At 50.0% G+C, this 12,219-nt stretch overlaps 1 protein-coding gene across 1 annotated transcript in view; it reads left to right on the forward strand.

Annotated features, from left to right (window-relative positions):
- LOC146179434 (uncharacterized) overlaps window positions 1-12,219 on the forward strand; it is a 136,194-nt gene that overhangs the window by 105,017 nt on the left and 18,958 nt on the right. The window contains exon 13 of the mRNA XM_084580195.1: window positions 3,411-3,568. Coding sequence (XP_084436321.1) covers window positions 3,411-3,568 — 158 coding nt within the window. The remainder of the gene's footprint in view (window positions 1-3,410; window positions 3,569-12,219) is intronic.

Here is a 12,219-nt window from a genome sequence, read left to right on the forward strand (position 1 = left end):
GTCAGCACACGTTAAATATCCCCATGTTGTCGAAATTACTCCGCAACCGTCCACTATGCTCCCTCTCCATTATCGCTTTCACTCCTGCCTTCCTCTCTTCTCTTACGGCGCGGTTCAGGTGTAAGAGGCGTGCCCCGCCGGGGTGGTGCAGTGCAGGGGTAAGACGCCCGACTACTGTGCCGGAGTACCCGGGTTCGAACCTGACCTCGGCGGCTGCGTTTCGATGGAGGCGAAACGAAGAGGCGTCCGTGTGCTGTGCGATGTCAGCGCACGTTAAAGATCCCCAGGTGGTTGAAATTACTTCGCAGCCCTCCACTACGCCTCCTCTTTCACTCTTTCCACTTTCACTCCCACCTTCCTCCCTTCCCTTACGGCGCGGTTGCGGCGTCCACAGAAAACAAGTGAGACAGTTACCGCGTCTTTCCCTTCCTATAAACAAATCAGTCAACAGAACGTGACAGATACTATGCCTTTCATTTTCTGTGAATCAATTATTATTATCATTATTATTAATGACAGGGACGCACTGGCTCGTGAATAAAGTCTCACTCTTTCAGGACACAAGGGGGGATGTTGAGCTTAATGGTGCCACGATTTGTTAATACTGCAATAAAGTCATTTAATAAAAAAAAAAGTCTAGAGAGCACATTGGACCACTAAAATGCGATGAGGTCCAAGCCATAGCGCGGTGAATCGTAGCCCTCCATTACGGCATTTATCTCCCTCTCTTATTTCACTCTCACCTTCCTCCCTTCCTTTACGGCATGGTAAATATGTCTTCGGAGAATTGTAACAGATACTGTGCCTTCTCTATTCTGTAAATCAATTTCAAATGCCGCTGATGCTTGCTTTACTAACGCCTCGTAGACGGGTCTGCTTCTGTTTGCTGCGTGGGGCGGCGTTCGAGGAAGTACCAAATAAAAAGCACCGCACGGACGCCTTGATGTGGGGAACTGGGGAGATGGTGAAGGTAGTGAAGGGTGGCCGTTCCTGGCCCTACGGAGCTGGGACTGGTAGGGGGCTAGTCTTCCACCAAATATTTATCTGTTGTAGGCCGTTATTGCACCCGCCACCGCTTCTGTGGTGTACGACGGCTGTTACGACGCGCTTCTTTCTCTCCCTCTCCTTTTTTCTTTCTTGTATATTTTCTCTTCTATCCGCACGAGACAGCGAAGGTGGCTCCGATACAGAGCCAGTAGCAGGCCCGTGCATTTTCTTTTCCTTTTTCCTACAGCCACAACAACAACAACAGATACACATCCAGGGTAGACGCGTCCCTCGTGTGAACACGCTACGTGTACTTGGTATGTATCTGCAAAACGACGGGAAGAACAAGGAGACACTAAAAAGGCTAAAACAAACCCTCGCCGCAACCGCGCAACTAATAAGACGAGTTTCCCTCTTTCCCCTTTCACTCCCACCGTCATCCCTTTCCTTACGGCGCGGTTGAGGTGTCCACAGAAAACAAGTGAGACAGTTACCGCGCCTTCCCCTTCCTTAAAATAAATCATTTTTAAATCATCACGTGCAAAGCGCACAGACTCTGAGAGGCTGATACTCTCCGCATAATCCATGCCTACACAGTTAGTCTTATGGAGGAAGGAGAAACTAGGAGGGAGCATGACGTCACGCGGCCAACCTTCGCAAGCGAAGTGCCCATGAAGCCGCTCCCTCCCCCATTTTTTCGCTCTCCTAGTTAGACCCTATGTTTTGATGTCGTTGCGTTTTAGTGCGCGCGTCTGCCATGGCGCGGGCGCGCGGCTGTCTGTTGTGTGGGCTGCTGGCCGGTGCTGCGCGTGCGGTGGACCCTGCGCTACCCGCGCGGCGCCGATTCGCGCATGCGCGTGGCAGTGGATATCACTGCATGCTATCACGTGGTCTTACACGTAGGGGCCGACTTGCTCCCTTTCATTTCTTACGACTAGGCTTCACGGATATAGCCGTGCGCTCTCTCCTAGTTTTTCATTCCTCCATGTATACGACCCCTTATCTTAAACATACCGCAGGCGAAACTCAACAGCTAGACGCCATGATTCGGCAAGCGACAAGAACAGCTCTTAATCTACCAGGAAACGCAAGAAACGAGAAACTGCTTGCCCTGGGGCTGCAAAATACAATACTCGAATTAAGGGAAGCACACCTTCAATCCCAATAGATACGCCTTGCTGCCACACCCACAGGTAGACAAATATTGCACGGATCTCTCGGATATATCAGGATATATCAGGATCTCTTCCAAGGATCCAAAACTAATCACGCTTCTATCTCACATCAGAGAATCTCTCTACATCAAACCGCTACCTCGAAACATGTTCCCTTTGCGGGATCAAGGCCGCAGGATTGCACGGTCGAAAGCACTGCACAAGTGGTACGGGGACGCCCCAGATGCGGTCTGGGTAGATGCAGCTTAGACGACCGGGGAGCTACGGCTGTAGTATACCAACCATATACCGATCCCCTCAGTTTCGAAGTGGCACCAGGCACCACAGCAGAAGAGGCTGAAGAGACCGCCATCGCCATGGCCCTGGCAGACATTAGTGCCAACTACGTCATCAGCGACTCCAAAACCGCAATCTTAACATATGCTAGAGGCAGGGTACACCTCTCTGCCAAATGTCTGCTAGCCACAACAACCCCCCACTACCCCCGACACGTTGAGCTGATCTGGGTGCCTGCGCACTCGGGAAATCCCGGCAACGAGGCCGCCGACTCCTTCCGAGGGTCAAGAAACCGGGCACAGGCGGAACTCGGGGGGATTTCTCGACGGAGCGCATGCATACATTCGCTGAGCTCACCGCACGCTTCCGCGCCGAACGGCAACAATACACTCTCCCTTACCACCAGGGAACAGCATCTCTGGCGGCGATTGCAAACGAGGAGCCTCCCTCCCTCTCTCTATCAATCAATTCCGCCAACCTTCCCCCTCTGCCAAGCCCCTAAAGCGAAACTGACCTATATCCTACTAACCTGTCCGGCGTCTCCTCCTTCCGGGGGATCGGTGCCACTCCGGACTTGGGAAGACTGGGAGACACTACGCTCCAAGGACCCGGCGAATCAAAATATCGCACTTCGCCGGTCTACCGACGTCATGGACAGATTAGACATGAACGTATGAGTGCGGTGGGGTCGTGCGGGGATCCAGGGGGCCCCGTATACCCTTGCGAAAATAAGTTTTTGTCCTCCTTCTCCTCCCTATATGTGGAGTGTGTGATCATTATGACAGGCTTACGGGTACAGGCTGTCTCAGCTAAGGAGTTCAACTCTTATGAAAGACAAGGAACGGGATAGAGTTTGTCTGGGCAGGCAAGGTGAACGTGGAAATTTCTTATTGCATATAGCGTATTCGTTATGTGCTTATTCTCCTATGACGCCGCGCAAACAATAGCATGAACGCTCTGCTGTATTCGCAGCGCTGCTGCTTTGCACGGTGGGCTCCACGCTGACGGACGAAGCTGTATATCCAGTGAAGGAACGCCTCTGCGACCACTACGTCTTCACGCACGTCACTGTGGTTGGCTCCGAACTGGGCACCAACTACGGCATCAGCGCCTACATGACCTTCCGCAAGGTGCGATCACTTCTCACAAAGCAGTCTTGATGTCCACAACTGATTTAGCATGCAGGCATCCTAAAAAGCAGTCAGTAATTTGATAAGGAGTGGTTGGCGTGTCATTGACGCTGTTATACATGTTAGCACTGAGAACGTGGATAACGTATTTGCTTTTTACGAAATGTTGCCCAGGTCTTTTGCATCTATCGTTTAGGGACGGTGGAGAATAGGATAGAAGATGAGATTTTGACAGCGGAAAGTTAACGAGTGGTGGTGGTGGTGAAAAACGTTTAATGTTTGAAAAGGGGATAGGTATGCATGAGCCGGATCTTGAAGATGCGGCCCTTGCAAATACTAGGTGGGGTCTCTAATACGGGACCCTAGAGTCGTCGGTCGCTGCTCGGGCGCGCTCGACAAGGCCTTTTGGGCCTACAGGTCATTGCAGCCGAGCAGAGTCACCTCCCAGTCCTCCGGAGTGGGGTTGGGGTATGGAGGAATAGCTGGGTTGGATGGACAAGCCCACACAATGTGGTAGAAGTCTGAAGACTTCTCCGCACAGTGTGGACAACTGCCCGTGAAGGAAGGATTAAAATGTTTGAGGGCTGCCGGGCACAGCAGAGTGTTGGTAGAGACACGGAAAAGAAGATGGTTTGGTTTGATTTGTGGGGTTTAACGTCCCAAAGCAACTCAGGCTATGAGAGACGCCGTAGTGGAGGACTCCAGAAATTTCGACCACCTGGGGTTCTTTAACGTGCACTGACATCGCACAGCACACGGGCGTCTTGCTTTTCGCCTCCAGCGAAAAGCGGCCGCCGAGGCCGGGATTCGATCCCGCATCAGAAGAAGAAGGGCAAATGTTATGGTTAGATTTATAATAAAGGACAATGTCTTTAAAACAATACTCAGGTTCGAATTCGAGATCCTCATCTAGGGGGTAAAGAGAGGAAGCCCGGAAAGAGAGCGCGCGGGCGGCGGCGTCGGCTGCCTCATTCTCCTCGAGACCCATATGACCAGGAGCCCATACAATGGTTCGGTGAGCGGGGTCCCCGGTATAGGTGCACTTTCGAAGTAGTCAGTAGGCTAAGTACGTATAAAGCCCAGCCTTGCTCTACGTTTCAACAGGCCCCTCTCGAGTCGGTGATAATTATTTTGCAATCAATGTGGGTAGCGGCTAGCGCGCAATGGCGACCTCATTCCGCGTGAGTTATGTCACGGGCGCGAAATGTAAACCTGTGAACTGTTTTGAACTGTGCACCACTGTGGCCGTGTACCATCTTCCATGGTGGGGCCGGAGGAGTCCACGTAATAAGTGCCGGGTTTCGACCCATAATGGAGGCCCAGGGCTTCCGCCCACGTCGGGCACCGGCCATTGTGGTCTTCAAGTGTCATGTTAGGAAGAGGGCGTACGTGGAGGGCGCAAGTGGTGGGAGGGAAGAATTGGTCCTTTAGCCAACTTTAGCTATCGCTGACCAAGTGTATTTGTTATAAGGTAAATAAGACTCCTTCCCGTTCCCTGACCATGATTTTGATCCAGGCTTGAGCAAGGTCTTCGAGATCGATAGAGCACTCTTGCTTTAGTCGCTTTGTTCTGACGGGAAAAAGTTACCACCAAACCTCTCTGGCGAGATAGGTACTGCCATCGCATGATGTTCATTGCATAATGCTGTTACATATTAGGAAAGGTGCATGCATGATCACTTACGCCATTGGTATTTGCGTATCCAGCTTGTCCCCCACCTGATATAGACCACAGAGATCCGTCGGCTGCCTTCTGGTGTCATACGAATAGAAATTACCGATGTTTAAAATCGTCCGCTTTATAGTGCTACAAAGTGTATTTTTTGAAACGATGAGTTAAATTCACCAAAATAAATGTCCAATTATGGAGCGAAGTCTTCCTCTTCGTAAAAAGCGCAGCAAAATCGATCAAGTTGCGGTTCAGGCAGCAGCTGGAGTGATTACGGCACTCAATTGTTTAACCTAAGGACGCCGGTACAGTCCCAACCTCTGCGCAGGCTTTGCTGTGGAGGCGGAAAAAAACAAAGCTTCCGCGTACTCTGTGATGTCAGCGAACGTGAATTGGCCACAGGAGGTCGAAATTATTTCAAGTCCTCTATTGGGGCATTTCTCATAGACTGAGTCGCTTTGGGACGTTAAGCCTGATATAAATCAAACGAAACCAATAGTATTTTCACGCTGTTGCAAGTTCTCGCACACACCTGCTAAACAAATCAGTCAAATTGTTTGATACAGCCTCTTTCACATCACGAATATGGTCAATTTCAAAGATGCACCTGAATTATGTGATAATCTATTAGCAGCGGAATGCGAATTCTAGACGGCTTCCCTTCCGGCTTACGCAAGCCAGTGGTGGAGCCTTCCCATGTAGCATACTCGCTTTCCTGATGAGGGTGGTGGTGTTGATAAAAACGTTCATTGCCTCTGAAAGGACGGAGTTACATGGAGGTTGCTGAAGGGTCTGGCTAAGTGACTTTCCCCTCACATACACTAAGTGGAGTCCCTAGTACGGCGCTCTAATGGCTTCCGCTGTCGCCACTGCTCGTTTGACCATCGCCTTTTGGGCCTTGAAGTTGGAGCAGGCAAGTAGAGTCGCCTCGCAGTCCTCCCGGGTGGAGTTCGGGTGGGGCATAAAAGCAGGGTTAGAGGGCACGCCCACACCATCTGGAAGCTCCTTAGAGGGGAGCAAGGTGTCTGTATACTTTGCCATGGAATCCAACATCGTTGACTGTCGTCGTACAACTCTCTTTTCTCATCTATTGAGCTACTGAATACCATTTCCTTACAGTGTACGAGGAGGAGGTGTCGTGTGACTTCCCATAGGGCGCTTGTCTTCGCCAGTAGGGAACGAAGTGGCGGCACTGCTGTCGCCCATTTGTAGAAACGCGTTGCTATAGCGTTTCTGAGATCGTCTGGACACTTCATTGGTTACTTGCGCTGCTACGCTTACGTGGTACATATAACAACCAAATATTTATTTTCGACTGCTCGATCAGTGTGTTGGGCGCAAATTGGGACCGCTGAAACTCCACTGCAGTTAAAAGATTTCTTGCGACGATACGATTGCATTCTCTTGAAATAGAGCGGTAAAAGACAACGTTTTCGGTTCACGTGGACAACTCCGTCCGCTGCACTGTCTATAATTGTTAATTTATTTCTTTATTTACCTATCGCACTAAACGTTTTTGCACCCTTAAAGATGTAACGCTGTCCCCGAGCTAAGACCCCATGAGTAGAGCAGCATTGCTTCACCGTGGAACATCCTTCGTTGAACAAATGTGATTTGTTTAGCGTTGAAAAGTGGATGCTTCGCTCTGTATAGGCTGCAGCGCGCGGTAGCCCTCACGGTGCTCAGGACACTGCTGCAGCGGTTTTTTGCTTTCAGGCCGCATTTCCCTCTTTCGCTTTTTCTTATACGCCTCTCGTCCATTTTACACAACGGAGGGGAAGCCAACCGGGTAACCCCTATTGTTATTCACCGTGACTAACACCTGCCTCGCCGTTTTTCACATAGGATGTTAGTCTGAAGAGACACGAGCGCCTTTTTTGCACTCAAAAAGGTATAAAGGTGTTTAGTGTATACGATAAAGGCCTTCGGGGTCATTAATATGAGGAGAGGGCACAGAACGGGACCTTGTAGCTTTTTAACACGCATTCTGTGCAAACGTATTTCACTGCAACCAACAACCAGCTGCATGAACGAGAGGTAGAAAACTGTAATGAATGCACTGAATAAAAAATTCCGAGGTCACTGAAGAATCTGCACTGAAAAAATGTCTAAGCCTGAGCGTTGCTGGCGCGCACAGTGTATCGCGCACACCCTTTGTAAAGATTTCACACTGCGGAAATCATGACAGCAGCTGCGTCGTGGACGATGTTGTGTAGCAAGCTGCTCATGTTCTTTTATATTTTTTTGTTTAATTTTTGATTAGACGACACTTTACACATTTTCTGATCAATTTTACTCACTTTATTTCTGTTGTTTTCTCAAAAGCCCTACTTCCGGGCAAGTTACACACACATAGAATTTCTTGCCCTTACCTAGAGGGAAAGCTGTGCCGCCGTCTATAGGAGGTTGCTTAGAGTTTCCTGACGACCAGTTCAGCTACCATGGGTGGCCAGAGCATCTCCTCGCCGCTTCCGGCGAAATTCTGCCTTTCATGAAATTCTAGATAGCAGTATTACTATGACTGACTACAAATTTTGCTTCCGTTCCAACACAAGCGAGCGCAATAGCAGCTTCTTCGATCGGGCGTCTCTGTATGTTGCGGCTGCGAATAGTAGCTGCCGACTTGGGGCCTCATAGTCAACGGACTAGGAGGCAACCGTCGCTCCTGACTTCCCACTAGCCATGCCCACGTAGGCGACCTCTTCGGGATACATTTTTTCGAAGCGTTTTGTAAGCGCTTCGCCTCTCTTACTCCTCCTCTCAGTATTATGGTCCGGTTGAATATTCCTCAAGAGTGGATATCACTTGGAGGTATCTTTTTTTATATCATGGCGCCCGATGCGGACGCATGTGCGCGCTGCTCCCAGCCCATTCGTGGTAGGCAGCAATTTTTGTCGTGCGCGTCTTGCAAACAGCGTTTTCACTGCAAATGCATCAACATACAGGCCGAGGAATACAACATCCTCATGGAATCTGGGGCCAGCAAGTACAAATGTGTTCATTGCGTGATCCTTCGGCGGCTGGGCTTATCTGCGGAACTGGCGGCACGGAAACGCCCCACGAAGCGCAGCGCTCTTCCCTGGAGTTTCAAGACTCAGATTCCGTCAGTGCTTCCTCGAGCGTTATTTTAATGCTACGAGAAATGGCTAGTCGAATGGATGCGTTGACGGATGAGGTGCGATGGCTTCGTGCGGAAAACGCGTTCCTGCGTGAATCTTTGAGGCCTGAGTTCATCTGTTCGTACCGCCATCCAGAGTGAGCGTTCGAATTCTGACTGCTCGGAATCTCGCAACTACGCCTCAGCCGGGGCGGTAAATCTGCCCGCTGGAATGCCGGCCCCTCCACCGAAGCCTCCTGCTCAGGACCGGAGTACTCATCTGCCACGCCCGTCGAAAGCGGTGAGCCAACCACCTCGGCCTCGAGCAACGTTTGGCACAGCTAAGCAGTCCATGCTTAAAGTAGCGCCCAAACTACCGCCGAAGAAAAGATTATTTGTTTCTCGCCTGCACCCCACAACAACGGCGTCGGACATACAGGAACTTTTGGCGGATACAGTAGGTAACAAGGTTCTCATTGCACGAAACTGAAAACGAAGTACGATACATATTGCTCATTCCACGTTTCTCTGGACGAGCATTTATTTGAACTTGTGAACAATCTGAAAGTGTGGTCTGATGGTTGCATATTTTGCTTTTTTTATGGAAAGCTGTGGTCCTCACCACGCTTCGGTGACCCTAACGGTGCTATAGCTACATCCGAAAATGGCACAGAAAATTAAGCTGTATTACCAAAATACGAGAGGGCTGCGAACTTTTTTAAAAAGGAAGCTCTCTTCGCGAATGCATACGAATGTCAGCATGACATTATGTGCCTGATAGAAAAGTGCTAAACTCATCATGTTCAAGTGCGTCTTATTTTTCAGATGAGTATGCTGTCTTCAGGGCCGACAGGGTCTATTCTGACAAGATTAAATACGGGGGCGGAGTTCTGATAGCCTGCTGTCCTGTGCTAAATGCATTTAGGAGACCAGACCTGAAGTCATACGAAGAATGTGTATGGTTGGAAATTCCAACGTGTGACAAATCGCACTAGCTAGTTGGCTGTTATATACTTTAATCCAAATTCTGGTCCTAACGGTTACCGATCATTTCTTGGATATTGAGAAAAAAATCGGTTTTTCGAAATACAAGGTTCACATCTACGGGGACTTTAATCTTCCTAAAGCCGACTGGTCCACTGGTTTGGTCACTAGTGACTGCACAGCAACTCGAAAAAAAGCCGAATGTTTAATTGATTTTAGTAATTTTCATGGTTTACATCAATGGAATGCAATGAAGAACTGTGCTGGAAACATTTTAGACCTAATTCTATCTAATGTGTCTCTTTTTGGCGTGCAAGCGGTGCGCGATCCTCTTGTTCTGGTAGACAAATATCATTGCCCGTTTACCTTGTCGTTCTTTTTGTCTTTTCGTCCAGTGCATGAGATGGTGTCAGAAAAATTTAGGTGCGCGTATGGCAATTTCCATAGGCTGTACAATGATCTTCAGGCCTACGACTGGTCAGAATTGCTTGAGATTGAGGATGTAAACACAGGCCTTGAGCTACTCACATCAGTTGTACAGGGTATAATGAAAAAAATGTATACCACGCCGTAAATCGAAGATGTGTAGACTTCCTGACTGGGTTGCGCGCGATTTAAGACATTACTTGAAGAGAAAACAGAAGTATCATAAACAAATCAGAAAGTGAATATTGGCACCAAGGATATTCATGCCCCGCCGGTGTAGTGCAGTGGTTAGACGCCCGATTACTGTGCCGGGTTCGAACCCAACATCGGCGGCTGCGTTTCGATGAAGGCGAAACGAAGAGGTGTCCGTGTGCTGTGCGATGTCAGCGCGCGCTAAAGATCCCCAGGTGGTCGAAATTACTCCGTAGACCTCCACTACGGTTCCTCTTTCTCTCTTCACACTTTCGCTAACACCTTCCTCCCTTCCTTTACGGTGCGGTTGAGGTGTCCACTGAAAACAAGTGAGACAGTTACCGCGCCTTTCCCTTCCTCTAAATCAATCAATCAGGTGGCTCAGCTACAGAGCCAGCAGCAGGCCCGTGCATTTTATTTTCCTTTTTCCTACAGCCACAGCAACAACAACTAGCTACTTTATTCGAATAACAGCATTCAAACAAGATGACTGATTCATCTCGCATCAACAGTGTTTTCTATTCGTTCACATGGCACAGATTTCACGCAAAGCACTTTTTATGGTGTATTTATCTGAGGTGCACTGTCTCCGCGCCCGTGCACTACCTCAACACCGGTGCGCTGGAAGTGGCGACGAACAAAACACAGGTAAAAAAAAAAACATTTATAGGAAGCGAAAGGCACGGTAACTGTCTCACTTGTTTTCTGTGGACACCTCAGCCGCACCGTAAGGGAAAGGAGGAAGGCGGGGGTGAAAGTAGAAAGAGAAAGAGGAGCCGTAGTGGAGGGCTACGGAATAATTTCGACCACCCGGGGATCTTTAACGTGCGCTGACATCGCACAGCACACAGACGCCTCTTCGTTTCGCCTCCATCTACACGCAGCCGCCGAGGTCGGGTTCGAACCCGGGTACTCCGGCACAGTAGTCGGGCGTCTTACTACTGCACCACCCCGGCGGGGCGCAACACAGGTAAGGAGCCTCTGTGCACCTCAGCCGAACGTGTGAAATACGGGCAGAGTGCCTTCGCCCTGGGTGGAGACTTGAAAATCTCAGACACCCTATACGTTTGTACAAATGATTTCTAACGAGGGGTAACGAAAAACGCCAGTAACATGCTCGCGAAATGCTGCTGCTGCGGCGTTAGTTTCCCAGGCACCCCGCCAGGGTGGTATGCTTGCCGGTTCTTATTAACAGTCGCGTGTTGTCTTAATCGACGACAATTAATCGCAAGTAAACAAATTGAGCAGCGAGCAGCTACTAGACTGCATCGTATCTAAGAATACATGATAACGAAATGCGGAGCGCCGTTTTCTCCGACTCGCCTCGTCGCTTCTCCCTCCCTCTTGACACCTGAGCAGCGAGTTAAGGTATGTTAAGGCACCGATCCGAGCGGCCGGTCGGAATCATAAGTGCGCCTCGTGATCTTTCTTTTTCCCGTCTTCTTTACTTCCACTCAGCTCGCGGATTCCTTCCCAGCTGGCTCTAGGCGCCTGGAGGCCCCGCCGGGGTGGTGCAGTGGTAAGACGCCCGACCACTCTGCCGGAGTACCCGGGTTCGAACCCGACCTCGGCGGCTGCGTTTCGATGAAGGCGAAACGAAGAGGCGTCTGTGTGCTGTGCGATGTCAGCGCACGTTAAATATCCCCAGGTGGTCGAAATTACTCCGTAGCCCTCCACTACGGCTCCTCTTTCCCTCTTTCCACTCACTCCCACCTTCCTCCCTTCCCTTACGGCGCGGTTGAGGGGTCCACAGAAAACAAGTGAGACATTTACCGCGCCTTTCCCTTCCTATAAATTAATCTTCAATCATGCGCCCGTAGGTGGCACAAGCTGTATGCGCCGACACATGCATACGTTGTATGGTTCACACATTGTGGAGCTTCAGCTACGCACGTTCAAAATATGCCCACTATCGATACGTTCTTCTCTTTTTTCATCATGGTTTGATTTGTGGAGTTTAACGTTCCAAAGCGACTCAGGCTATGAGGGACGCCGTAGTGGAGGACTCTGGAAATTTCGACCACCTGGGGTTCCTTAACGTGCACTTACATCGCACAGCACACGGGCGCCTTGCTCTCCGCCGCCATCGAAAAGCGGCCGCCGAGGCCGGGATTCGATCCCGCGTCCTTGGGATCGTCGAAGCTTGCGAACGGTCACTGTAGAATGAAAGACGGCTACGTTGAGGGCATTAAGAACGTTGTTTGATGGCGTCGTCAGCCCTCATGCGTCTGCTAGCGCGCGCTGCACGACGGGATCGCACCATGTTGCACCAGTGGTCTCTTC

Source organism: Amblyomma maculatum, chromosome 9 (assembly GCF_055883805.1).
Source record: "Amblyomma maculatum isolate TAMU_Amacu chromosome 9, ASM5588380v1, whole genome shotgun sequence".
Classification (NCBI taxonomy): domain Eukaryota; kingdom Metazoa; phylum Arthropoda; class Arachnida; order Ixodida; family Ixodidae; genus Amblyomma; species Amblyomma maculatum.